At 42.4% G+C, this 26,066-nt stretch overlaps 3 protein-coding genes across 5 annotated transcripts in view; 1 reads left to right on the plus strand and 2 right to left on the minus strand.

Annotated features, from left to right (window-relative positions):
- Positions 1–207: 207 nt before the first annotated feature.
- nadkb (NAD kinase b) lies at positions 208–12,007 on the minus strand. Of its 2 annotated transcripts, none has more exons than XM_069157774.1 (12): positions 11,877–12,007; positions 10,197–10,490; positions 10,005–10,088; positions 9,196–9,325; positions 6,998–7,106; positions 5,007–5,092; positions 4,477–4,579; positions 4,179–4,378; positions 1,881–1,980; positions 1,595–1,752; positions 1,210–1,292; positions 208–1,113 (listed from the first exon to the last, which is right to left on the minus strand). In XM_069157774.1, the coding sequence occupies exons 2-12, from the start codon at positions 10,487–10,489 to the stop codon at positions 954–956; spliced, it is 1,506 nt and encodes a 501-aa protein (XP_069013875.1). In that variant the 5' UTR covers position 10,490; positions 11,877–12,007; the 3' UTR covers positions 208–953. The 2 variants fall into 2 exon arrangements, with proteins under 2 accessions (XP_069013875.1, XP_069013874.1); XM_069157773.1 differs by having other exon boundaries at positions 10,197–10,493.
- Positions 12,008–13,408: 1,401 nt separating this feature from the next.
- On the plus strand, positions 13,409–17,019 carry gpr160 (G protein-coupled receptor 160). Its single transcript, XM_069158055.1, has 2 exons — positions 13,409–13,454; positions 15,622–17,019. Exon 2 carries the CDS (start codon positions 15,696–15,698, stop codon positions 16,587–16,589), a length of 894 nt encoding a protein of 297 aa, XP_069014156.1. The 5' UTR covers positions 13,409–13,454; positions 15,622–15,695; the 3' UTR covers positions 16,590–17,019.
- A 5,027-nt stretch (positions 17,020–22,046) lies between these two features.
- The window catches only part of skila (SKI-like proto-oncogene a), a 34,766-nt gene continuing 30,746 nt past the window's right edge, over positions 22,047–26,066 (minus strand). For both annotated transcript variants that reach the window (XM_069157777.1, XM_069157776.1), the window contains exons 7-8: positions 25,599–25,829; positions 22,047–24,018 (exon numbers count right to left, since the gene is read on the minus strand). In XM_069157777.1, the coding sequence (XP_069013878.1) occupies positions 23,764–24,018; positions 25,599–25,829 (486 nt within the window). In that variant the 3' untranslated portion in view covers positions 22,047–23,763. The remainder of the gene's footprint in view (positions 24,019–25,598; positions 25,830–26,066) is intronic.

Consider the following 26,066-nt stretch of genomic DNA (forward strand, 5'->3'; position numbering starts at 1 on the left):
TTTTTTTATATTTGACACGAAACCGCATTCAAGTTTAGATATTTGTGGTTACAGACTTTCAGCTTGAATGACTTCAATGACTGGTTGCTTCACTATATCTGCGCTGAACATATTTTATGCCCTCAATAATCCGATGACATCCCAAAACATCGATTGACTTCACACAAAGATCAGACGAACAAAAAAAAACAAAAAAAGATAAAAGACTGACCGTTTTTTAAGCTTTATTTCCCCGTCGCTGCCTTCTGCTTCCTCCTTTGGCAGTTTGACAGTTAATCGATCAAGATTTTCTGCCTCGTTCCTACTACATGCAATCTGAATTTAAACTCGGGCAGAAAAGTGCTGAAGGCGACAGAAAACATGTCTTTTCACAGTTACAGAAAGAAGGTTCTGGTTTCAACAAGATGTTTGTGGAGCTGAAAACAATCGCATACAGGCGTCTTTGGTTGGCTCAGCAAGAGAAGAGTTTGAAGTAGGTTATTTTTACAATCATTTCCAACTCCAAATATATAAATATCACATACATATGACATTAAATAAAGTCCATCCTAGAGTGCTGCATGTACAAAATTACATTTATAGGTTGAGTAGCAACAGCCTCGTCAGTGTTTTTCAACCTATAGTTCACACCGGTTCATGCCAATATTTGTGGTCGCCATCGTTCACATTGCAATTTCTACGTAATCATTTATCCCGTTTTCATCCCGGGGAGAGAAACGTGCTCTCTCCCCGGAAGCTCCAGATAAAACTGCGCTGGAATGTAATGAGACGACGGCGACTCTGTGTTTCGAGTCCTGTATGAACAGTGCGATCGTTGTAACACCGACGTGGCCAAAGACGTTGCAGCCTACCGTTTCCTCAACTCGCCTCTGAAACGAACCTCGGTCTCACTCGGCTGCTGCGGCGAGCGGCGCCCTCCGATGTCTTTCACCAGGGAAACACTCCCCAGAACTTCAGTTTTCCGTGTCCGATGAGTCCGAGACGTCGGCGAGTCGCGCCTGCCTCTTGCGTACGTTCCAGTGCAAACACTGAGCCAGACTTTCAAACCAGTCGTACACCAGGTCGTGGCAGCAGATAGACGGCACTGGGTAACAAGACGTCGTGATCTTAATGCTGTCGGGAGGGGAAACGTACAAGAGCGGTCATCTTAAATCAATCAATCTAAAATCTGTATAATGGCACGGACAGGTAACGGTTAGTTTTCTTCACCAGTCTCCGTGTTGGATCTCCTGTCTCTTCCTGCCGTCGAACGACACCCAGGCGGTGTTCCTGGCATCGGGAGACAACGTGATCTGTTTCAGGGAACACGAGCAATGACTGTCGGTTTCCGTGGAGAAGTTGCAAAAATATTAAGACTTCAAATGAGCAAGTACAAAACAAAAAAAAAACAAAAAAAAGCGAAAACTAAACAAATAACTAAATACTTCAAATACAGCAGGTGACGGGTGAACAAAAAGCCGGGAACTCGTCTAGTGTTTAGGAGAGTCCTGTCCTCTGTGGGACACCATGCAGCGGCAGAATAAAACTGAACTTTCCACAGAGCTGCGAGGAAGAAACTGGGTGCGAGAACCGAGACCAAAGCGTGACAAATTACCATGAGCTCCACCCCAGCAGGGACCACGATGGGCCTGAAGGAGAGCGAGTGTGGGCAGATGGGCGTGACCATGATGGCGGGAACGTTGGGGTGGATCATGGAGGCCCCTGCCGCGGCTGCATACGCCGTGCTGCCTGTAGGTGTGGACACGATCACACCTGAGGAGGAGACGGGCGGAGACGGGGATGATATTTCATATGTTTTTGCACAATATTAGTTCGCCACATTCATTTGATTTGTTCGACACTTTGTTTCAGTTCAGAAACTGTGCTGCAACGCTGCTCACCGTCTCCCTGCACTGATGTGATGAGTCGTCCGTCCAGGTACAAGTCCACATTGGACAGGTAGGAGGACGGGCCTCGATCCACCACCACCTCATTCAACACCTGTATACACACACACAAACACCCCAGTTAAGGTTACGAGAACACACAACTCCACAGAGGCTGCACACACGTTTGTTTTGTTTTTTTTATCTGGATGTGTAACAGTGATACACTGTCTGCATTTCACAGAAAACCTGAATCCTGTTTGGGAATAATAAGGCATTGTTCAAGCAAAACCACCGACTCATGACCATTTACATTAAAAAAAAATGTCACTGTAGTGCCACCTATAGGCCAAAAACAAGAACTGTTCTCATGTGTTTATGTGCATGTGCAGTGCACGTCCACGCACATGTACTTGTAGCAGGAAAATGAAGCTGCATATTAAAAAAATGAAAAGAATTTTTTTTTTTTTAAATGAAAGACTGAAGGATGTAGAAATAGAAGTGGGTAATGCAGATCTATAAATCAATACAAACCCAACAAGAGTTTTAAAAAAAATGGTTAAGTCTTTGTGGTTGTTTAATAATCCCCACATGGTGGCGCTCTTCACACCAGAACTGATCAGTTTGTCATTGGCCCTCAGTCTAACTACTCATCTGAATTGAAGTGAAATCTCTTTTGTGATGTACAGCTAACAAATAAACAATCAAATCTATTGATTAAGAGGTAATAAAGACCCGATTACAATAGCGGCTTTAATGTGGAATACCTCCACGGCCGTCGAACGCTGCTCTTCACTATGTAATCCCTTTTCAGACGGTAAAACGAATCAATGCAGTCAATAAAAACATGAAACGATCCAGCCGCAGATGCACAGTTGAAGTACATCACCGCTCTACATGACAACGGGAAACTACGAGCAGACCAGCAGCCTACAAATCATGTTCCACACTTTAGTCTGTCACACAGGATACTGCAGCGCTGAGCAGCGATGTCTGGCAGATGTACTGACGTCAGCTGAGCACAACTCAAACATCCTGCTGGACGCAGCAGACGTGATGTAATGGGATGTCAAACTGAGGTTCAGGGACCACAACAAACCGTCGCTGCCTTTTTGTCGATGACACGGGGGGAGAGGGATGAGGAGTCCACTGAGAATGACAAATTGCAGCACGGGGAGGGGGTGTGTGTGTGTGTGTGTGCGTGCGTGTGCGTGCGTGTGCGTGCGTGTGCGTGCGTGCGTGTGCGTGTGCGTGCGTGTGCGTGCGTGTGCGTGCGTGCGTGTGCGTGCGTGTCTCCAGCACTGTGGTATGTTGTTTGGTTACGCTGCGTGTCAAACCGAGAGCATCAGGAATCATTAGAGCTCCATTCGGCGCTGACTTTGCCGTCGACGCCACGGTCGCCATGGCAACTGGCTCAACAGAACTTCACAACATCCGACTTTCTCTCCCGTATCTGCGCCAAGTAGCTTTATTATGACTGTCGCCATGACAACGCGGCTGATGTCACTGAGCCACAAGAATGGTACATGCACACACACACGACACACCCGGGAATCAGTGATCAGGAATTAATAAGGAGAACAAACGGCAGTCACATGAACCTCAAAATAAATATTTACAGAACAAGGAGAACTTGACGCAGAACTCAGAGCTCTCAGCTGCTGAATCTGAAGATGTTCAAGAATTAGACTGAAAAACAGCTGCATGTGAAGGGAACACAACAACAGAGTCATGGTGTTGTTCTTTTTATTCTCTGCTGACTCTTGTTTGAGTCGATCGACTGAATGAATGCAGAGCAGACATGTAGAGGTGGAAGAGGAGGTGATCTGCTGACCAAATCAATGAAACAATCAGCAACTTAACGATTATTTTTTTTCTCCTGTTTTCGTGCTCTCAACCTGACATTAGCAATATTTACAGAAAAGACAGATTTTCGTTCTTCTATTGGCTTAAATTTAAATCCCTTATTGTACGAATAAAACTTTACAAAACTTAAAGCTGCCGCAACTTCAGCGCGTCATCAATTTCTTGGTCATCAGAAAACTCTGCCTCAGATCCGAGGATTAAATTCAATCCCTGCATCCTCTGGCTAAAAATGCAGGTTTTCAAGTTCCTCAAATGTTTCCTTGGGCCCAAACTGCAACTGCATCTTCACTCTGCTTGATTTAGTTTTTAAACTCAATAGTTTAATCCAGCATATCAGAAAATAACACCACCTCAACCAGAGCTTCTAAAAACAAAAACATTTAAGCAAACAAGCTTATTTGATGAACATAAACAGTCCAGCGATGGACTGGACAGCTCCGTCCTCACCTGGAGCTGCAGGGTGACCTTGCCGGCCTCGCTGTTGGTGTGCCCGTGAGGAAGCAGCCCGTTGTGTTCCTCCTCCTCCTCCTCCTCCTGCTGCTGCTGCTGCTGCTGCTCTCTGCTGTACGGCGGCCGTCCTGTTCTCTGAAGCATGTCCTTCACCACCTTCACCTTCAGGCGACTGCGCAGAGTGATGGCCGCGTTTCCTGAAACACCGTCCGACACGCGTGAAAAACAGAAGCGAGGAAGGTCATGATGTCCATGTCTACAATAGTTAGAATGCGAAATGATTTCACAGATTTACCTTCGAACACTTTGGCCACTTCAGTCTTGTAAGACTCAAACTTGAAGGGCGTCAGAAAGCCCAGAGAGCCGAGGTGGAAGGCCATGACAGGAGGGACGCTGCCCTGCAGGGAAGAGAAGCCACGCAGCCTTTAGAGAAAACCAAGTCTGCTCCATTCAACCATCTGAGCACAACAGATACAAAATCTCTGTACATTCGGCGCGAAAAGGTTTTATATTACTTTGTGAAAAGAAAATCCGTGATAGTATTTCATATAAACATCCATTCATCCAGGAAAGATATTTGTAAAAATTTGTTCATAATGTGCAAATATAAACCTCAACGTCCGGTATATTTACATGTATAGTATACGAGTCTTTACCATAAAAATTACTTTTTTCTTTGAGTTTGTGAAATAAAAACCTGATAAGGAAAAAAATCTGATGAAATTAGTCTTTTTTTTTTTTTACAGTAATCTTATCAAGTATAAACTACTTTTAACAAGCATGATTTCAGTAATTTAAGGGATTAAAAATACAACATCACAATACCTGGAAGAGAGAGGAGGCGTAGAGCAAAGTCCCGTCGCCCCCCAGACAGATGATGAGGTCGATGCAGTCAGAGATGTCATCATAACCTGAAGTCACACAAATCGTTTAATGTATCAGCGTTACTTTGACACAGTCTGCTGATGAGTTAATTTTGAGGACGAGTAACAATGTTTTCTGTCTCAAAGGAACAAAATTAATTAAATTTCCTAAAAGCCCTTCGTGGGAGCACCTGATGACTCGGTGGACTCTGAAGCTCTCCGATGAGAAACAGCCACCGACCCACCCGATCCAAAACTAACAGAGAAAACAGATGTTTCGGACACGTCGGCGCTACGACAGCAACTCCCTGCTTCGTTCTTCGAAAACAACTTCTGACGTAACATACGTGTTGATCTAACAGGACGATGACACCAGATGAGAAAACGCGAGAAGTCAAAGTCAAAAGTCAAGTCCGGTCACGCCACCGCATCGCAGAGACGAACACCGAGGTTCAATTGATTTATCTATAAATATGTGGAATTTACAAAGCTTCCACTCTAAATCAACAAACACCAATCAGAAAAACTTTGAAATAAATAACTATAAATAACAATTAAAACGTATTCAAACTTAGAAGACAGTAACATTTACTGCCAGTGTCTTTCCTTCTGATGACTAAATATTTGTGTTTCTTTGCTGACACCGTACTGGTCAGAAAATACTTGAAACAAAGGACATGTAGGAAAACCAGAAACTATTTATTCATGGATAAAGATTACACTAAATCGGCCTTCTAAATTACCATAAACCTCTTTACTGATTCATTTACTCAGATATGGACACTAACGTTTAAATGATATCAATTTAACGGTTTAAAATATGTCTGGTCCCCTTTTTTTATTTGATGTTTATCACCGCTATGAAGACATCACACAGCGTCAGGGAGACGTTCAGATCATGTCTGTGTGACATCAGTCGGTCCAGACCCACGCTGGGCTTCTGTTGGACGTCCGAAATATCGTTCGGACTCCTCGGCGGACGTCGTTTGAACGACGGCAAAGACGTTAGACTGAAGACTTCTGGACGGGTCAGTGCTCATTGGGATTAAAGGACAAAGTCAAGAAGTCTATAAATCTTATTATAAGATGATACTATAGAAATCCTATGCTTATTTTCATAAATCATCTCATCTGCACCGTACATGTAAAACTGTAATAGTAGCATACTGTAAGTACATCCTTTAACTTCTGTAACAGCAGAACCACCCACCGCACTGAAATCATGCTCAGATATGGACGATCAATAATGTAACAGTTCAAAGGGGGAAAAGATGAAATACTTTTAATGTTTGCACTTCACTGCTGAAACCTCTCTACTTTTATTTCTATTAAACCTGCGGTGCAGAACTTTTGTCTCCCCCTTCTGCCAGGGACAGTAATTACAACAACACTGTCAACACGTGCTTACGTCAGCGTGTCTTTGCTGCAAAGCAGTGGATCGTTTGTTTTAAATGATGCAACCCCAGCAAAATGTTTCACCGTCCAATATTTTACCCATTCTGTCCGAAAACATTTCGGAAAGTCTGGAGGAGCCACACGATCGAATCATTTTTTTTTTTTTTTTTTTAAATCATGATTCACATTAGCATAGAGCTGAACTGGAAGTTATCCAACTCAGCTGGTGGAAGTCACTGGCGCAAGCTCCGCCCACAGAGCGTGCTCAGTATGCACCCCTAAGACCAGCACTGCTGTGAAATAGAGAGATTTATCTGCAGGCGAGAGGTTTAATCAGCATTACGTGAACTCGCTTGGCAAGAATCTCAACGCAGAAGAGATATTTATTAAAATGTAAAAGTCCCGCACTGAAGGGAAGTTTTTACACCACCGTATAAAAGACCCGTCTTTCAGTCGATTTTTTTTTTTTTCCATACTCGTTCTTCTGCAGGTTAAAATGTGGCCTTTAGTTGCGCTTTAATGTTTCCCGCAGCAAAGCGTTTGGTGTGGAAGTCTCACCCTCTCTGAAGGTGCAGAGCTGGTTGCGGATGGAGCCGAAGGCCTCGTCCATGGACAGCGTGGCATCGTCCGCGACCCTGCGCTCCACGTACACCATCATCTGCTTCTCCTGATGCACAAACACACGCTTTAGTGGCGACAGCCAAAACACACACACGCACGCGCACGCACACACACGCACACGCACACACGCATCTCTCAAAAGTATGCTTCTCAAAATAAAGCTGAGCGTATGCCAGACATGAGCAGATGAATGTGACAGTGTTTGTATGGAAAGTAAATACGTGGGAGCGCTGACGGTTTGTTTCACAAAGAGCAGCTTGTTTTGGAAACGTGGTCAAAAGGTGCCGTAACCGCTGGAGACCAGACTCCAACGTACATGTCTGGACCATTTCCTGGATTCTTTTTGTTCGGAGTTGTTGCTCTTCGGTATCAGAAATGTTTTCCTGTGCACTCTGTTCTTTCGCAGCAGGAACGCGAGTTTAATTTACGATCGCTGAAATCACTTAGAAAGGTGTTTTAGTTCAGATACAAACTATTTCCAAATGCAAACGAACGATTCTCACCGGCTGCTAAAATTTAAAAAAAAATTAAATTTCAACCTGGTAATAGTCGCAAATTGAGCAACAGGTGTTGTAATTAATACAGTAGACAAACATTACAGAACAATAAAATCGATTTAAGTCATGTTTTCGGATGCTTTAAAAAGCTTAAGCACATCAGTTGTGTTTGTAAACATGGAAGACGGACAAATCCAGATTTTTCCATCAATGTTTTAAACTTTAAGTATGTTTGCGAACGCACTTCATATTCATACTATAAAGAAATGGCACAGATTCTGCAAAGTGGAAATTGTGAGTGATGCTTAAAAAAATATGATGAAATGTCTCCACACCATGACTTGTATTTCATGCACCAAGTTTTTCCAGCCAAACCTTTTGGAGCTATCAGACCACGCTCTGATGGCGGATACAGATTTTTTTTTTTACATTGGACGGATTAACACCGTGAACCCCGAGCAGTTTCTGGACCCTTTTTTTGGTTTTCTTTTCCCTCCTCTCACATCGTCACTCTCTGCGGGCTCATTTTTCTTTACCGCACCATCAGGTCTTGAACCTCTATGGAAACCGCACAATCACGGCTAGAAGTAGGGAGAACTCGGAAATGTCTTTTGTGCAGTATAACGCAGTTATAATACCATAAATTATGAAAGAAGGAAAAAAATCTTATGTTGAATGGTCTTTGCTGATTTCTTTACAAACATTTTAAGAAAGACACAGTCTATATATACACACAACATTTTCCAGGTGCCCACAAGTGTTATCAACATTCAATATGTACATATTGAACTATTTACATCTTCACAATATCTACAAAGCTCTCTGTGCTCTCCGTCCTGTCTCCTCTGTGCACGCACCAGACTGTTTTAAGACCGTTTACAATTGACTGAATTTTTGTCAAATGACTGTTGGTCTCATCCGAGTCATTCGGGGGTTTTGAATTTTTTTTTTTTTTTTTTTTTTTTTTTACAGAATCTGGACCCTTGGAAGTTTGAAAACTTGATAACAATTTCTTTTTTTTGCAGTTTCTGGCTGGTAAATTGTGTAATTTTGCCAGTTTTTTTTTTTTTAAAGAAGAAAATTAAGAATTAAAAAGAAAATATACATTTCAAAGGGTTCATCAACAAAACATAACAGCTAATGGGACCAGGAAAGGTCTTTACGAAGTCACAACAACGTAAGAAAATAATCACTACAAAACTTTCCCCACGAACTGAAAATGCTATAAACCATGAGGTGTAATAGTACACAGAATATAAATACAAGAAGTAAAGATTGAGTGGGTTTTTTTCTCCAGGTACGGGCACGTTGACGACCTGCAGAACATGTCCATATGTCAGTTACGGTGGCTGACGTCATGTTTTTAATCATGTTTGAAGTGCAGAGCAACTGGAGATGTCACGTCCGTGTTGCACTTATACATTAACAGAAAATTAATTGCACACACCTCTCGGAAGTAATATATCATTCCTCCTAACGTGATCACCGAGAAATACAAAATCTACTTCAAACTGTAATTCTGTTTTGTTTTAGATGCCAAATCTGCCTTCCTTATTTCACATTAACGTCAAAGTACGGTCATACTCTAAAACATGTATAATATCAACCGTGCGATGCATCAAATACTGTGTCATGTACCTCGACTAGAAACCTGCAGAGCTCTTTGAAAGGCTCGACCAGGCTCTCATCTCGGATTTTCCGGATGACGAGCACGTTGACTGGAGGTTTATTCCAGGTGAGCCTCTGGCTGGCCGGGTCCTGGATGTGCCTTGGACACAGAGGCACTCCAAATTACACACACACACACACACACACAATTACACATGGCTATATATACACCAGCACTGCCCACCAACAGCAAATTATAAAGCACAAAAAACAAGAGTAGAAAAGGAAGCCAGAACAAGAAATTAAATATTCAACAGTTACCTAATAATTACGTTGTACCGAGAGTTTCGCTCAGTTTGCTTTGGATCCTGAGAGACTTCAAATGAAGTCAAATGTCTCACTGATACCATGTCTTCTGAATTAAATGAAGACATGTCACCATTTTACAAACAGCTTGAGTCATTCATTAACTGTAAAGGAAACTGTCTGCATGATCGAGGGTCAAATTCCAAACAACATAAAATCAAAAAAAAATGTCTTTCTCTCTCTCTCTCTCTCTCTGTCCTCTTTACCATGTGTCTCTCTTGTTCTTTGCATGGCGGACGACAGGCATGCTGCAGATAATTCAGTCCGTGTCAGTTTTTTTCAGATCGAATCCGAGGGAACTCTTTGAGATCAGGTGACAATACGCATCTGTGGTCTGTTGTGTGAGCCTTCCCATCCCACGCAACATCCAATCACGACATTCTCGTTATCTCACACAGTTGCACAAACTTTTTCTGTGTCAATGTCCTAACAAACACTTCAAAGTTTGACTCATTCAGCACACTCATGCTTACATGACTGAAGTTGGGTTGGGAAGAATACAGGCTTTGGGTCCGAAGTGAGTGGCTGGATACGGTCCATGTAGAAAGTGGGCTCTTCTGTGAGGCGAAAACAAAAAGAGGAGTCAAGACAATATTACCTCATGTCCCACGCAGCAGTGTTGTGCCAGCGGTACGGCGGACCAGCTGGCAACCTGCCGTGCAAACCTCTTAGGAGAGCTTTCCGCTGTGTCACTCGCCGAACCGGAGGGCTCCAAGTGCTCGTGTTGGCCTGGCAACCTGCGCCGCTCGATCTCCCGCAGCAGCTGTTCGTGACCATCCCCCCGCCGCTGCAACCTCTTCCCGTCCCGCCGTCTCCTTGGTGACTTGGACGGGTGCTGCCTGTGCCTGGAGGGCCTGGCCGACTCGGACAGCTGACCCAGGTGGCCCGAGGGTCGCACTGTGCCCCTGTCTGGCACTGCCAGGGGCCTCGATGTTGGACTGGTCTCTGAATTCTCCATTCTGCTGTGAAGCAATATAAAACCATCTGTGAAAGATATTCTGAATACTTAAGTAATAAGAAGCAGTCAATACAATTGTTTTATAACTATTCAATACTTAAGAAGAGCTGAAAAAAAATTAGCTGATCACTTTCAAAATTCCTGAAAATGGATCGTCCACTACTTTGATAATTATCTACGAAGCTAAAATGAAAAACATTCCCGTTCTAGCTTCTCAAATAAGAGGGTCGGCTGCTTTTTGTACTCTTACACTGTTGTAAATTAAGTTTCTGTGGATGTTAAACAGCTGATCAAACAACAAAAGCACTGTGAAGACATGACCTTTGAACCTAAAAATGTATAGCAGACATTTTCCCAGTTTTCTGATATTTCTTAGATAAAATGCTCAATCAGTTGCATCCTGAGCCCAAAAATGTAAGTATTTTAAGTATAGTTCAATAAGTAGAACAGCAACTACTCGTAGTTCAAGTCACAAATGAGCACTGAAAAACTGACTGATAAAGCAAAGGTGAATAAACACAGGCTTTTTAAGTGGGGTTCATATAATGTTTTTTTCCTTGGTGATCAATCTGCAGATTCCTTTTTGTTTAAATCAGTTAATTGTTCAGTCTGTGACATGTCAGAGTTAAAAGTGAAAATATTACTGACTTCCTTAAAGTCTTAAAGATCTCCAGTTTAATATTAAATATGACAAAAAATAAGCAGTAATTCCTGCCATTTAAAGAAGCTGTAGCCTGAATTTTTTTTTTTTTATTATTTTATTTTATTTTTTTACATATTATATAATATTATATATAAAGTATTGAACTCGTGTTGCTCAAAAAAACACGACAAAAACAGATTAATCAGTCGAACATACATCACTGAAGCCTCTGGATAATTTATATATATATATATATATATATTTTTGTCTTTTTCAGGTTAAATTGAGTAATTGTTTAACCTGAAGAAATAAAACGAATATTTCATCATTCATGTTGTTAGATTCAATCATACAGCAAAACAGACTATATCGACATGATTCATACGACACATTACAACAACAACAACAACAACAACAACAAAACAAATCGCACCATTAAACTAATGAAACGTGCTCAACTAAAATCTACATCAAACCAGCGTCCGGCTTCACGTGATATTCACAGCAGTGACCTTGGCCCCGTCACGAATAAGATAACCGCCTTGTGTACAACACAACTACTCGCAGAAAATAATAATAACGTAACACGCACAAAAACGGTTGCGTAACTCTGACGAGTGACAGCTGTCAGTCTCCGACCTGAAAAACGAGGGCTGATTTGTTGACAGCTAACGTTACCTAGCAATGGCTAACCCGGCTAACCGGTCTGAAAACACCTCGAATAGAAACGGAGAGAAGACTTACTTTGGCGCGAACAAACACGCGTGCTCGTCTAGACACTGGTTCGTCAAAGGTTTTCGGCGTGTTTTAGACGCCACCAGACGTATGTTTACTGAGAGACATCGCCAGCAAAGTGTAAAAACTAAATACACGAAACAGTACGTGAGAGGAAGTGACGTACTAGTTATGGTGACGTCTTAAGTACGCAGCGCCGTGTTCGCCCCTGCTGGTTGGATTCAATATGACACTCGCGATGTTACAAGCGCAGCACGACGAAAGCAGCGGTGGTAGTCAAGACAAGTGACCAAGTGGATATACTAACAGTTTTCAACTGTCGACCCATTTAAAAAGCTACTAAAACAACAGCATGCATATGCGGGGTATGACATATACTTCCATATTACATGTAAAGTTAGTACAGGATCAAATAAAACAGGATAAAATGCAAGCAACATGCAAAGTAAAACGCGCGATGCAAACAACTGATTAAAGACCACATTCAGCAGACAATTATTGCAGGCAGTGTTAAAGCAAGACATCACAATATGTTACAGACCGAGTTACAGATAACAGAGGTAAAACCAAAAGGGACACCATCTGACAAACATAAAAGCCAAACGTGTGCTATATAAGTTTTCGGTGATGAGTGATTGATTTTTAAAGTTTCGGTTAAGTTTTAAGATTGAACAGCAAAGGAACAGTAAGAACCTGGGTCATATGTTTAATGGAAGGACCTTCCAGAACTGCAGGACTGACTCAAAATCCGCAACTTCCTTTATCGGTTTCAAATTAAAAGCCGTCTATCATTTCACACATGATTCAGCCATATACTTGACTCTGACCGGGTTTGCATTTGTACAGTAATACTGTACAAGTAATCATAAAATAAAAAAAACTTTTGGATAAAAAAAAAAAAAATCAAATAGCAGTATTATAGAGATAAATAACACAAATAATTCAATTAAATTTAGGTCAAATTGGCCCCTTTAAAATAAACAAAAGATCGTTTTTCCTTCCGATGTGGGGACTTGAGATCAACTTCAGGTTGCAGGTTTAAAACTGTAAATTATTTGGTGGCACAAAGTGACAGGAGTACTACTGACACAATGTTTGAGCGAAGAGGAAAGACTGTCGTGTTTACAAAAGAGTGCCGGTTTTATATGCTCTATGTTGAACTGCTGTTACTCCATTCAGATTGGTTTTGAGAAACATTTGCATCAAAGTTAAAAACCATGAGTTAAAACTTAATAGAATGAGACGACACTGAGTTGGTTTTCTATTTATAGTCATATCCTAAAGTCATAATTTGTTTGCTCTTGTTCTTCCTCATGGTTAAAGTCTACACATTCTCTGCGGCTGTATATCTGCAGCTTTCTTATTGGACTGCGTGAAGCTGCTTGCTGAAATGAGACTGTGTATTTTGTGCATCGATTGGTTGTTTAAACACCACTTTCATGAAAAATAAGTTGTCACGATTTGGGTACTTCCTTGTGCACATACTATACAAATTGCCTCACCGGCTTCCTCTTTTTAAGCTACGTTTTCTCATTATCAAGAAGGATACAAAGCTGCTTTCAACATTAGATGACTGCATTCCCACAGGTAATAAGTCCAAATGTAAATCTGCTTCTTTCACTTGCACTTTCATTTTAAGTGTCGTGGTCAGATTGCTGCAAAACTCTTTAGTAAATTAATCTTCTTTTCATTTTTAATTCAGTTTCTGTACAAGTCGTTTCTGAGGAGAAAGGAGAAAAAAAATGTCTATCCCTTTCAGAGAATATTCTGAACACATACATTCATATATTTTTGTTCAATTCTCTCTGTATGACAGTGAAATATGGTTTGGTTTCTTCAGTTAATATTGGGTCAGCGTCAGCTTCCTATTAAACCCCAGGCAGCTCTACCTGCATGGTGTTAGCTGTTCGTGGACAGAAGCAGAGGAATTCTGCAGTACGGATGGATTTAGCCAAGAATACTGACTGAGAAATGGAGAAAAATGTAACACCAAAACTCCCACTCTGCTTCACACAGTCAGAAAGAATGGATTTTTGTTCATTTTAACGCTCATTAGTAATAAAAATAACAACCGTCCAAAACACACAAAAACAACACAATACAGAGCTTCAGCTGGGATATTAATAATAATAAAGTCCAAGAAGACGCTTAAATGCAAGATTATATTGAAAAGATCTGAAAACATTTTTTTTTCATTGTTTAAACTTGTGGTTAAGAAAGTGTTCAGACACTGACAAAAGAATATAAGTAATTTATTACATGTGCAGAAGGTGACGCTGAAACAAATGTGACGTTTCATTCAAAGGACTTGCTTTCTGCTATGAAGCAGTGGGGCAAAAAAAAAAAAACTACTGTAATATTCATATACTATTCCTCGAGGGACTTGGTGCGCGACCTTGAGCGAATGATGCATTCATGGACTTTTATCCAGGATATCTGTATCATTGTAATAACCTTAAACAGAACCTGCAGTCGAGATGGTGATCCCATTAACTACTGTGAATTATTGACATCACAAACTGGGCCAGTCTGTTTTGTAGTTGCAGGTGGACAGACAGTTTGGAAAAACAGAAGTCTAAAACGAATTTGGTAACGTTTATACTGATGATTCACCTATCCCTGAACTGAAGGCACGAGTTCCTCTTCTGGTTATTTCAGCAGCCTTGTCCTCAAACATTTAAAAAAAAAAAAAGGCTAAAAGGATCCCGGTTACTATGGAAAACTGTCTCCATGCTGGTGCAGATATGAGGAGTAGAAACTAAACGCTTTCTTTTTTATTTTAGGCCAGTTCCACTTTGAGTTTTTATTTATAAATCTCTGACACACAGTTACGCGCACGAAGCAATCGGAAGCTTTAACCTTCATGCCATCTTTAATTGTTGGCTCAACCTCAGCTCCAGAGTTTCACCCGTTGTACGACCTGAAGCGCCTTCTTCCGTCTCGGGCAAGTGACATTCGGCCCGTCTTGAAACGAGGATGCCGCTCATCAAAACTCCTCCTTGCTACAATGCCACAGACTTTCTGAAGTAATTCAGGGGGGATGGTTGCTGATTTCCAAACAACATTTTAATTGCTCTTTTCTGCTCATCACCATTGTGAAATCACCAATGTACCCAAACCAGTACTCAAAAAAACACTTGTATAACACAGGTGCTGATTTTGATCAAGCCACGTAACTTGCAATATTTTGTCACAAATGCTGTGGCTTCCTGTGGCTTCCTGCTGCTCCGTGCGTGCCACGGCGACGTTCTCTGCTAAACAGACCACAGCCACGCAGTCCTGATAAGGCAGTTTAGTTGAGTTTGAGGTTTAAACTCTTACCAAGTAATAATGTTTTTGTTTTTTTAACGCAGCTACAGTCACATGATTAATTGTATGTGAATGCCGTTAGCATCTCTCATCTCAGTGACTTGGTTTTAAATCCAACAACTTCACAGTTTCTGTTCCCTCTTGCCTGTAAAAAAAAAAACACAACTGCAACATGCTGACACGTTAACTATAATGTTGCAACTCATTTGTCGGATACATTAATATTATGAGGCAAATGTTTGTTAACAAGTTCAGTACTTAAAAGTTGTCGTGTACAGCTCATTTCTGCGTGGCCAAAAAAAACCTGTTATTACAGGTTTACCGAGGCTTGTTTCTTACTATGAATATTTAATATTGGACAGAAAAGTTTACTACCTTAAATTTAGGGTTCTTTTTAGGGAATTCACAACTTTAATAATAATAAAGTTCTGTTTTGGCCTTGTAGATGCAGCTGAGTCTCCATAACGGCCCGCAGTTCCTGGCGCACTCCTGGTTAAAACCGCCTCCATAATACGCATCATGTTTATCTCCATCACCTCCGTCCTGCTCGGTCTGGGAGTGAAATGTCTGCTCAACTGGACTCTGGTGTTTTTGCAGAGGAATCACATTTGCAGAAGCTTCCTGGGACTTTTCGGTGTTTCCCTGACTGTTGTTGACACGGCAGTAACCCTCACTGTCACCACCCTCCACAGCTGCAGCAACGGATTCGTCGTCCTGCTCGGCTTGAAGCTGACCAGATACCACGTATGCTTGCTGGTTCAAATCCTCGGAGAAGTCTACAGAGTGCTGCAGTGGCCTGTTATAGTCGCGGCTGGTTTGGATCATTTCTGCATCATAACTCGGAGGCTGCAAGGCGTAACCTTCAGGGCGAAATGGATCGTCTGCTCGTGTGTGGCTGGCTTCCTGTGGAACCTCGCAGCTCTCTACGTCTTCCTGCTGTCTGACGTGGTTCCCGTGTTGGAGGATGTTTCCCACCACCAGATGCACAGGTGCTGGGTCCTCCACACCGCTCGGATCCTGTCCATTGCCGTGCTGCTCCTCCTGATTCTGGGCTGTGCTGCACTTCATGCCGGGCGTCCTCTTGTGCTTCGCTGCAACGTCCCACAGTTATCTTTGAATGAGCCTCCTCTCAAAAACCAGATCACGAGCCAAAGTCAAACTCACCCCAGGATAAGTTTCGTTCACCAAACCCTGTGTATCTTTCTCAAGACTTGGACCCCTTTTCTGGTGTTTCTGGCTGTGTTCCTCCTGCTGCCCGTGGGAATACCCTCGTACCTGGACCTGAACGTCGCCTGGCTCTGCTTCCTCAACAGCCTTCTGATAGCAGTCGCTTTATGTGCCGCCTCGCAGCTATCGCAGGGCTTGGCAGCACTTCCTCCCGACATCTTCTGTGAGTGGAAACTTAATTTTTAGCCCAGTGTCAGAGGACAAAACATGAAGCAGGCGTTTGAAGGAGGGAAATTGACTGTGGAGACCTTAATGTCTTGTTCCAAAAATAATTTAGATTTCTCTTAAGGGAACTAGAGAGAAATGTGACACTAGAGAGGCAAAGTGTCAGTTGGTCCATCCCTTTGATCCAGACCAAAATATCCGAACCTCTAATGAATAGACTGGCATGGAGTGTCTTCAGACGGCCGTGATCCCCAGAGGACGAACCCTGATGCCTTTGGTGACACGAGACCAGTTTTGCGTTTGACAAGAGTACAAAGTACAATGAGTACAATCTTAACACAGCAATACCTGTCAGGAATCAAGTGCATTATAAACAACTTTAACAAGGTAAAATTGTCTTAATTTAAAAAATAATTTGCAACTCTGACTTTAATACAAATAATTTTAGACATAGATGAGCGGTTTGAATAATACTTAATCTTTTTCTATATTTATTTAATCTTAATTGGTCCAAATCCAGATTACAGGTTCTTTAAAACACGGTTAATGACTTGTCAAATAAAATGCTAATTTTTCCTCCGGGTCCAAGACCACCAAGTTTAATACACGCATACTTAAACTGAGGTTTCACAAACACTGCGCTATAAAGAATCTTTAGCCTCACTAGGATAATGTAGTCCAGGTTTTAATACAGTGGTTTTAGATCCGGACGAGGTCCAAATGGTCTGGATGTAGGAGAAAGCAGTGAAATCTCCCTTTTTTTTTTTCTTTTTTTTTTTTGAGTTTTTACAAATAAAATAAAGGTTTCACAAATTGGAAACCATCTTTTACCGAATCTTTAACCTCTGTGTGATAATCACTCAGCCCTGTAAATCAAGTTTCACTGAACCTGAAGTGTCATCAGAAGCTGTAAATCGGAAGCTCCTCGGTTGTTTGTGCTAATCAGAGACTGTTTGGATGCTAAAATGCTGCACTGATGGTTTCTCCAGTCTGTGCTGACATTGAGGCCTCCGAGATATCGTTGGATTTAATTGACCGGTGATGTAACACTGCTTCCAGATTCATCATAACCACGGGGCAGCCATCTTTGTTTCAGGCTCGAAACTTCATTAAGGGGTTAAAGTCCTTTTAATCAGTCAGCTGAAGGAATATTTTTCATCGGCATGATTAGAAGACCCTTTGAAGGTAATGGAATTAATTTCAGAACTTCATTAAGTGGGCTTAAACGACCGGGGTTTTTTTTCAGGTTAATTTATCTTTTGGAGAAACTGTGGGTTAGCTCTCTGCCCTGAATGCTAAAACATAAGATGCACAAGGAAAACATATCTGCTAAACATTTGCATATGAAAGCATATTAGCATGCTGGTGTCAGCATTCAGCCCAAGGGGACGACTTTACAAAAGCAGCTAGCACTGCTGCAGAGCCCCCCCGCTGCTGCCCCTCGGCCTATATGAGCATATCATCGGTCACAGTGGGGTTTTTTTTGGTTGGTTTTTTTTCCAAGTGAATTAACCAGCAATGTTTGGAAAACCAGAAAGTTGTTTCAGTAAAAAAAAAATTGAAATAAAAATCTCAACAAAATAATTGATTTTGATCTTGTTTCTGAAGTTTTAACTCTGAACTGAATTAAAACAAAGATGGCGGACACGCAGCTTTGAGGAGTTTGTGTTTTTCATGCAGTGGAGGGAATAATTTTCAACCCCAGGCTGCAAACTTGCAAGCAACGTCCTTGTTAACTTCTACCGAATAAGACTTTTTGGGGGTCGATACAGAATTCCCTCCAAAAAAAAACAAAAAACAAAAAAAAACCTCAGCATCTGCGTCATCCGCCTCAACTGGTTCCACATATCCGGGGCTTCAGACTCAGATCACCTGTCAGCTGTATCCACTCTGAACTCAACTTAATCTCATACTTGTCACACTCTCAGGCTTGTGAAACAGCGCGGCTTTAGATTTCACCGCGCAGGTGTAAACTCCAGAGAAAACAGACTTCCCAGCGCTTGTAAAGCCGTCTGTGCTGCAGGTAAACCTCTCTGCCAGGATTAGAAGGAACCACGTTGGCGTCGGCTGGATTTAGTTTGAGTGTTTACGCCGACACGTTGCAGTGAGACGCAGCCCGCTGAATGTCAAATGTGAAATAGAGACGTTTCTTTGCTCTGTCTTTGCAGCCTTATAAAGATTTTTTCCAGTAAATGTTAAACATGCCTACGCATTAAACATAAAAAACATTATGATAAAAAAAAAATTGTTTTAAAAATGCTGAAAAATGTAACCTAACTTTGTGTGTAACTAACAATTATCTATTTTTTTGATCAAATAATTTGTGTATGACATGCCAGAAAATATCAGACTCTTAATATTCAGTTTACTGTCATGCAAGATAATCAAAGACTTGATTAGTTTACTTGATTCACCGCGCAGGTGAATCAATTTAAGAGGCTGACCAAGCAAATTATTTTATGTTTCCTTTCAAAAAAAATTGAACCACTAAATTGTTGCCTGTTCATTTCATTATTGGCTAAACCTTCAGTCCCACTTGTGATGTTCCAGTGAGCTCATTTGGGGGATTTTTAACCCTTCATGCGCGATCTCATCGCGGTTTGCTTGTTGTCGTTTTCTATTACGTGCAGCATGCGTGAAGTCGGCATGACAACCAGACAAAACACGAAAAAGACAACGCTGGTTTTGACACTACAGAACTTTACTTGAATTTCATCCAAGTTCATTGTCTATACAGGGTATATTTACAAGATCTGAAATCAGGGAAGGGCAAAAAAAAACAAAACAGAAAAAAACAAACAGTAGATACAACTGAGGTATTAGCTAAAAGCATTTACAGTTATGTAATTTACTAGTAAATATCAATGATGATAAACAGTTAGAGATGCAGTGTCTTCTGCTTAAAAAACATCTTTTTATATCACAACATGAGGTAGGAGAACAGTGTCTCGATTCATGCAAGAACAAAAGTCTCATCACACTGTAGTATTGGCAACGTAGTATGCAATGGTCATACACTGACGCTGTGTTTCATATTTCAGAACAGCATCAAGGGGAAAAAGGTTCTTTTTAGCAAAGCCATAGAATTTTTTTTTTCTCCATCTATAACAGGGTGTGTAGAATTAAAACATACTTTTAGTAACCAGTGGTCAGTGTGATCAGTCACCGTTGCAACTCTACTTTGAAGAATAATTATCGGCTGAAAATTACACACCCAACTACAAAGCAAGCCACCTGCAACACTTCAAATGTCACCTCGGACTTGTTCGCAGGTTTTTCTTCTCATAGCCAGGTGGGAATTTTTTTTTAATGGAAATCCTGCTTTCAAATGTGTCCAGGTGTTAAAGCTCCTTTCGCCTTGTTTTAGTAAGTTGGGCAAAATTCACACCTGTAAAAATTCTGTACAAATCATATCTAAGTTCTCATAACACTGCAAAAACGCAAAAAGGCCCAGCACGCTGTGTTACAAGGGATTTTTCTCTTCTATTACTTAGTCCTTTTTTCATTACCGTGTACAATTAAAGAAGCTGAACAGCGCCCCCTTGTGTATAAAATGCAAACTACTCCGAAAGAAAAAAAGTACAGACTTCACAGATTTCCATCAGTTATCTGCTCACGTGTTGAATTAAAAGGATAATTTAGGCTTCTGTTCTGCTGAAGAGGTAATCAAGTGAATACAAACTAATACTGATTATATTCCGAGTGATCACTGACGAGGATAATATATGATCTTAAATCAGAAGACATAACCGCACATCCAGAGCTACATGAGCAAGTTTTTCTCTTTCCCTTTTCAAAGCAGCTGTGCTTCAGTCAGACATGGGAGGCCAACACACACACACACACACACACACACACACACACACACACACACACACACACACACACACACACACACACACACACACACACACACACTTTCCAAATCAAATTAGGCTACACTTTATATTCTTCATAATCTGACTTTACATTTAGCCAACCTCTGAACCATTAATGATTTAAAACTTGCACATGTTCAATATTCATGCATATGAACCATCTCAAAAGTCTGTGCGTTACGTGGAAGGATTTTTTTTTTTTTTCTTTTTTTCATTTTTTTTTTTTTTTTTTTTTTACAATAAACAGATTGATAGAGTGGCCCGGTGACACAAAATGTAAGGGGGCAGCAAAAACATGCAAGAAAAAAAAAATCACTTTTTGTTTCGTTTTTTTTTACCAAAATGCATTTTTCTTCAACAAATTTTCAATTTAGCTCATGATAGGGAGGTTTGATAAAGAGGTGAAAAAAAAAAAGGAAAAAAAAGAAGCTCACATTACACGTTAAACAGTCCGTCAAGATGAAATCCACAAAAACAATTGCATCAGTTCAGAAAAGGGGGGGAGGTGTGTAACAAAGTATTTTCCTATTTAGCCGTTGTCCTGCATCATGTCTCAGTAAACCATGCGTTTCACTCCCCCACATCCACTCAACTAAAGTCAAGTTCTGATATCTGCAAAGATTATTTTTTTTTATATATAAAAGAAAGCAAAAACATTTAGGCCGACTGAAGCCTTAGTTCTGGTCCAAATTATATAACCTTTTGAAGATTATTTATATAATAACAGTTAATATATTAATGACTACTGTATTTACAAGGTGAATATAAATCTTTAGTTCTTACGTTAAATATTTTCTTTTATAATTTCAATAAAGGTTTAAATGGAACAACAGTAGAGTGTACATTTGCGGCGTGGGTTTGATTTTTCTGGCTTGCACCTGTACCTGCTTTTATGACTATCAACAAACCACAACTGTACTCTGCCCATTCTTTAAGGTCTGTTATTGTAAAGGGAAGCTGTGTAAGAAAATCTGCATTGAACAGGATGGAGCACAGTGGAATGTCTATCAATTTGCATTAATAGCAGATGCATAAAAAAAAAGAAAAGAAAAAAGCTCAGTTTAGCCAAGGCCGATCCCCTTACACAATTATTTACACACACACACACACACACACACACACACACACACACACACACACACACACACACACACACACACACACACACACACACACACACACACACACACACACACACACACACACACACACGCTTACTGGGGTTCTTCTTGGTGGCAATAAAAAGCGCTTTTGCCTGGCAACTGACACAATAAAAGTCCTCTCTTCCTCTGGCTGGACGCCTGCTCGCTCTCCTGGGCATCTACAAAACGCTGCACACCCCCAGCTGATCTGGAGATGGATGGACGGGCATGTGTGAGTGAGTGACTGTGGGAGAGGAAGCGGGAGGGAGGCTGCGGAGAGCTGGGGGGGGGGGGGGGGGGATCCTGTACAGTCTCACCCGAGGGTGGGCAGAGGGCCCCCAGACAACAACAGCTGCCCCCATTCTGAAGGCACAGAACAAAGAGGGCTCCCTCGGTACCCCCCCTCCCCCGGCGTCCGGGCCACCCAGCCTGCCTCGGTGCAGGTCCTCTGAGCGCCGCGCCCCCCCCCCCCCAGTCCTCCTCTCGCTGCCGGCCTCGCCTGCCTGGTGCTGTTTGTTCAGCCAGGCAGAATAACGGGAAGCAGCACCCAAACCACCCTGGACTAACTGCTTTCAACTGCGACCCACATTCTCAGATGACGCTCTGACAAACAGGGCAGAGATAAAAAAAAAAAAAAAAAAAAAATGAAAAAAAAAAGGGAGAGGCCCAGAAAACGGACAGACTGTAGCTTTGATCATCTGCTGGGAATGCTGGGGCCGTTGTTCAGCCTGAATGCACGGACACACTCCAGTGTGTGCAGGCATGTGGGGATGTTGTAAGTATTATGGTAACACGGTACAGCAGCCCCACAAGCTAGAGACTCTGCCTTTCTTCTTTCTTAGAAAAGCTACACAGGCCCCTGTGCCGAGACACATTCCTTTCCCAGGGGACTCTGGGGGGGGAGGGGGAGAGTGTGTTAAGTGCATGACACTGCTTGGGATCTTCTTCAAGCCAGATCCTGAAAACAGCACAGCCTGTCTCACCCCTAAGTGGGTGAAAACCACAGTGTTAAAGAGTTTCCCAGCAGACGGCAATGGTGCTGGTGTACAGCATGGAAGGTGTGAGGTCTAGTGTGTGTGTGTGTGTGTGTGTGTGTGTGTGTGAGAGAGTGTGTGTGTGTGTGTGTGTGGGGGGGGGGGGGTGTCAGGTTAGAGGAGACACTGGGCAGCCTGTGGGTCAACAGACAGACTGTTTAGTCTACAGCAGGAGAGTCCAGGTGTTGCCCAGCAGAGAGAGGAAGGAACCGGTCTGTGTTCAGGAGCAGCTGGATTCCAGTCCAGACAATTTCCTAGCTAAGCTACCTTGTAGGAGGTCACACTGGAAACACTCACTTCAAGTTCAGCGTCACTATTGGCATATTTTCATGAGGTTTTTTACGACATCTGCAAAATGTCTTCTTTTTTTTTTTTGTACAGTAAATGTCTTTCTCCTCCATAAAGACGATGGTTTAACATGTTATACTTTTTCTTTCTGTGTTTTATAAGGAGCACAAAAAAAAAAAAAAAACTGTATTGAAATGTCCATGCAGTTTCCTGCAGTCGCTGGTACTTGAGTGTTTGGGCTTTACATACAGAAAGACAGAGGAGGCGCGCAACCGGGCGGCGTTTATGTGTCCGTGGGCTCCGGCTGCTGCGCCAGGTAGTAGCATGACGTGACGTCGTGAGGAGAGGAGAGTCTGCGTCCGAAATTCATTCCCTCCGAGAAACCAGAGAGCTCGAAAGGGAGGCGCGAGGAGGGCGACAGTTAAGGGTGGAGGGAAATAGTGATGGTTCGAGATGGTCTCGACTTGACCAATCTCCTGTCTGTGAAGCAGCTGTTTGTTCAGTAAAAACTATAAATTAAATCAAACATACATGCCCAAAAAAACTTAAATACTGTTTAAAGAGAGGCGTAGGAAGCAAAAAAAAAAAAAAAGAATAATAATAATAATGAAAAAAAACCACAACATAAAACTTTTAAAGTGATGTTAAATTACAAAAATAAAAGTCAGTCCGACACGGAAATAAAAGGGGAGGAGGGTGAAATGCACAACTTAAAAAACAGCCTGCGGAGATGTGAAGCTCTTTTCTGCTTCAGGCTGATTTGTTTGTGTCTGTAGAGTTGGCGGGTGATGGGGAGAGGAATGAGGGGAGGAAGGGAGGGCGGGCGGGAGAGAGGCGCCTGGAGGGGTGGCAGTTACTTTTGGCCAGCCGCTGGGGCCTCTGAGATGGAGAAAGAGCAGGGCGGGGAGTGGGCGTTCGGGGTTCCGGTGGAGGGGGTCGGAGGAGGAGAGGGGCTGCCTCCCATCGTGCCAGACTGGGCCATCTGCTGCTTGAGCTGGGCGATAGTGCGCTCCAGCTTCTCTCGCGCCTCCCGCTCTCTGCGCAGCTCCTCCTGCAGCTCCTGCCGGTCGGCCTCCGCCCGCTCCAGCCTGTGACGGAGCTCCGACAACTGTGTGAGAAAGGGGGGGGGGGGGGGACATGAGGCACATCAGAGGACATGTAGTCTGACACCACGTTCTCACATTTTACAGTAACCTGTCACCAATTAAGTGTCACAGTACAAAACTCCGTGAGGAGACTTTTCTCCATCTTCACTGCAACCAACTCTTAATTGTCAATTCATGGTGCAGGTTCATTTTGTTCAGAAATCAGTCAGGAAAAATGTTTATTAAAGACCAAGATGATATCACCCATCTTTTGTTTTGGCTCCAAATTAAAAAAGGACACCACAAACTAGGAAAACCCTTTCATTTAAGAAGGTGAAAACAATAAAAGCCTAAACGTAACCCTTCTCTTCTGGTTAAAAAAAAAAAAAAAAAAAAAAAAAAAAAAAGGTACTAGCGTGGTGAAACATGTACATAAAACAGACCTACGCACATTTAGACAAACAGTCTGCTGTACAACTGCACAACAATGTGTTACAATGCATGTTGTGACTGTCGAAATGCAGGCAGAAAATAATTGGAGAGACTCTCAGCCCTGTTTGTTGCTCTTTCAGTCAACAGTGGTCAAATTTTGATGCTGATGGACGCTGCCGTGACCTTGTTTACTAGAGTCAACTGTTAAAGTGTCAGCCTTGTAAACAATTTAATATCTCGGTCACCGATCGACATGAGTGTTTTTAGGCGAGGCTATGAAATCACTTTAATAATCTTGTTCTTTAATTAATTTTCACAGCAGTCAAGACAAAGAAACACGTATAAAGACACCTGTGATTTATTCTAAGACAAGCAAGGTGCCATACCTCTTTAATTCGAAAACATGTTTAGCTGTGAAATTTCTTCACACGCTGTGTAAAGACAGGCCAGCGTTAGTCTCATAACCACACAAACATATGCACGCCCCCTTTCCTCGCTGGCAGAGAGCCTGAGTTTGATGCCAATGGGAGCAGGGCAGGAGGAGCCGGAGCTTCAACAACAGACAGGAGGGGGATACTGCAGCTCTGAGCTCGGGCCAACAGAACAGAGCCTATCTCATGATTAAATCTCATGGAAATCCAAACAAAGGTCCCGAGTGTGTGAGTGTGAGTGTGTGTGTGTGTGTTTTCTTCAACAGCACAGCGACTCACAGGACATATATATACACACACACACACACACACACACACACACACACACACAAAATAATTTCTATTTGATGGGCATAATTAAAAGCGAGAGCTCAAAGAATTTTTTTCATTTAATCTACATGCACTGGTCCAAAAACAAGGATTTCACCGACTAATTCAGGAACCCGGTGATCAAAGATTCAAAGGCCGATTTGCGTACTTTCATGGTAATAAAGTAAAAACGAAATAAATCGTTTGAATATATATGTCAGTATAAATATGTGAAGCGCCGTGCTGACGTTTTCATGTTTGAGTCTGAACCCCGCTGGAGCGTTGCACGTTTGATGGTGACCGAGATTAAAATGGGCAAAATATTAAGCAACGCAAGCCAGTCGGCGTACTTTATACGTCACCGCGGTTCGCCGTGACAGTTTCCGGTGCTAAAACCATGTGCTCCCCCCCCCCCCCCTCTGGGCCCGTACCTGCGCAGTGTAGTGGGCCTCTTGCTGGCGCTGTGCCCCCGGCTCGCAGGCGCAGGCCTGCTGTCGGAGCTGCTCCAGACGGGTCTCCAGCTCCAGCTGTTCCTGGCGGGCATGGCTGAGCTGCCGTGCCTGCTCGCTGTGCACCGCCTCCAGCTCGCTGCGCAGCTCCCGTTGCTCGGCGCTCAGCTCCCGTAGCCTCGCCGCTTCGCCCCCGCGCACCGCCTCCAGCTCCTGGAGACACAGAGACCAAGTCAAGGAAAATAACGATACGAGAGTGATACTTCAGTGACCCCTTGAGAGGAAAAGGCTTTGCATTGGTCTGATGCTGGAAAACCACGAGGGGCTCGAATGCAGGCGCGTAATGCTTATTCCGCCCCGCTGCCCTAATTCTGACAGAATCAAAAAAGCTGGATGTGCAACCTTTGACCTTTAACATTACATATTCAGTGAGATGACGGATGCACTAAA

This window comes from Embiotoca jacksoni, unplaced genomic scaffold (assembly GCF_022577435.1).
Source record: "Embiotoca jacksoni isolate LCO1_2020_lvr unplaced genomic scaffold, fEmbJac1.0.p SCAF_22, whole genome shotgun sequence".
In the NCBI taxonomy this organism is placed as follows: domain Eukaryota; kingdom Metazoa; phylum Chordata; class Actinopteri; family Embiotocidae; genus Embiotoca; species Embiotoca jacksoni.

Bases quoted from the DNA above. Each gene is read 5' to 3' on its own strand.
- gpr160 (XM_069158055.1), top strand. From the start codon at position 15,696: ATGTTTATCTCCATCACCTCCGTCCTGCTCGGTCTGGGAGTGAAATGT.
- nadkb (XM_069157774.1), bottom strand. From the start codon at position 10,489: ATGGAGAATTCAGAGACCAGTCCAACATCGAGGCCCCTGGCAGTGCCA. The intron at 7,107-9,195 runs GTACATGACACA...TTTGTGCATCAG, and splicing joins TCTGCAGGTTTCTAGTCGAG to GAGAAGCAGATGATGGTGTA. The intron at 1,981-4,178 runs GTGAGGACGGAG...GTGTGTATACAG, and splicing joins AGGTCACCCTGCAGCTCCAG to GTGTTGAATGAGGTGGTGGT.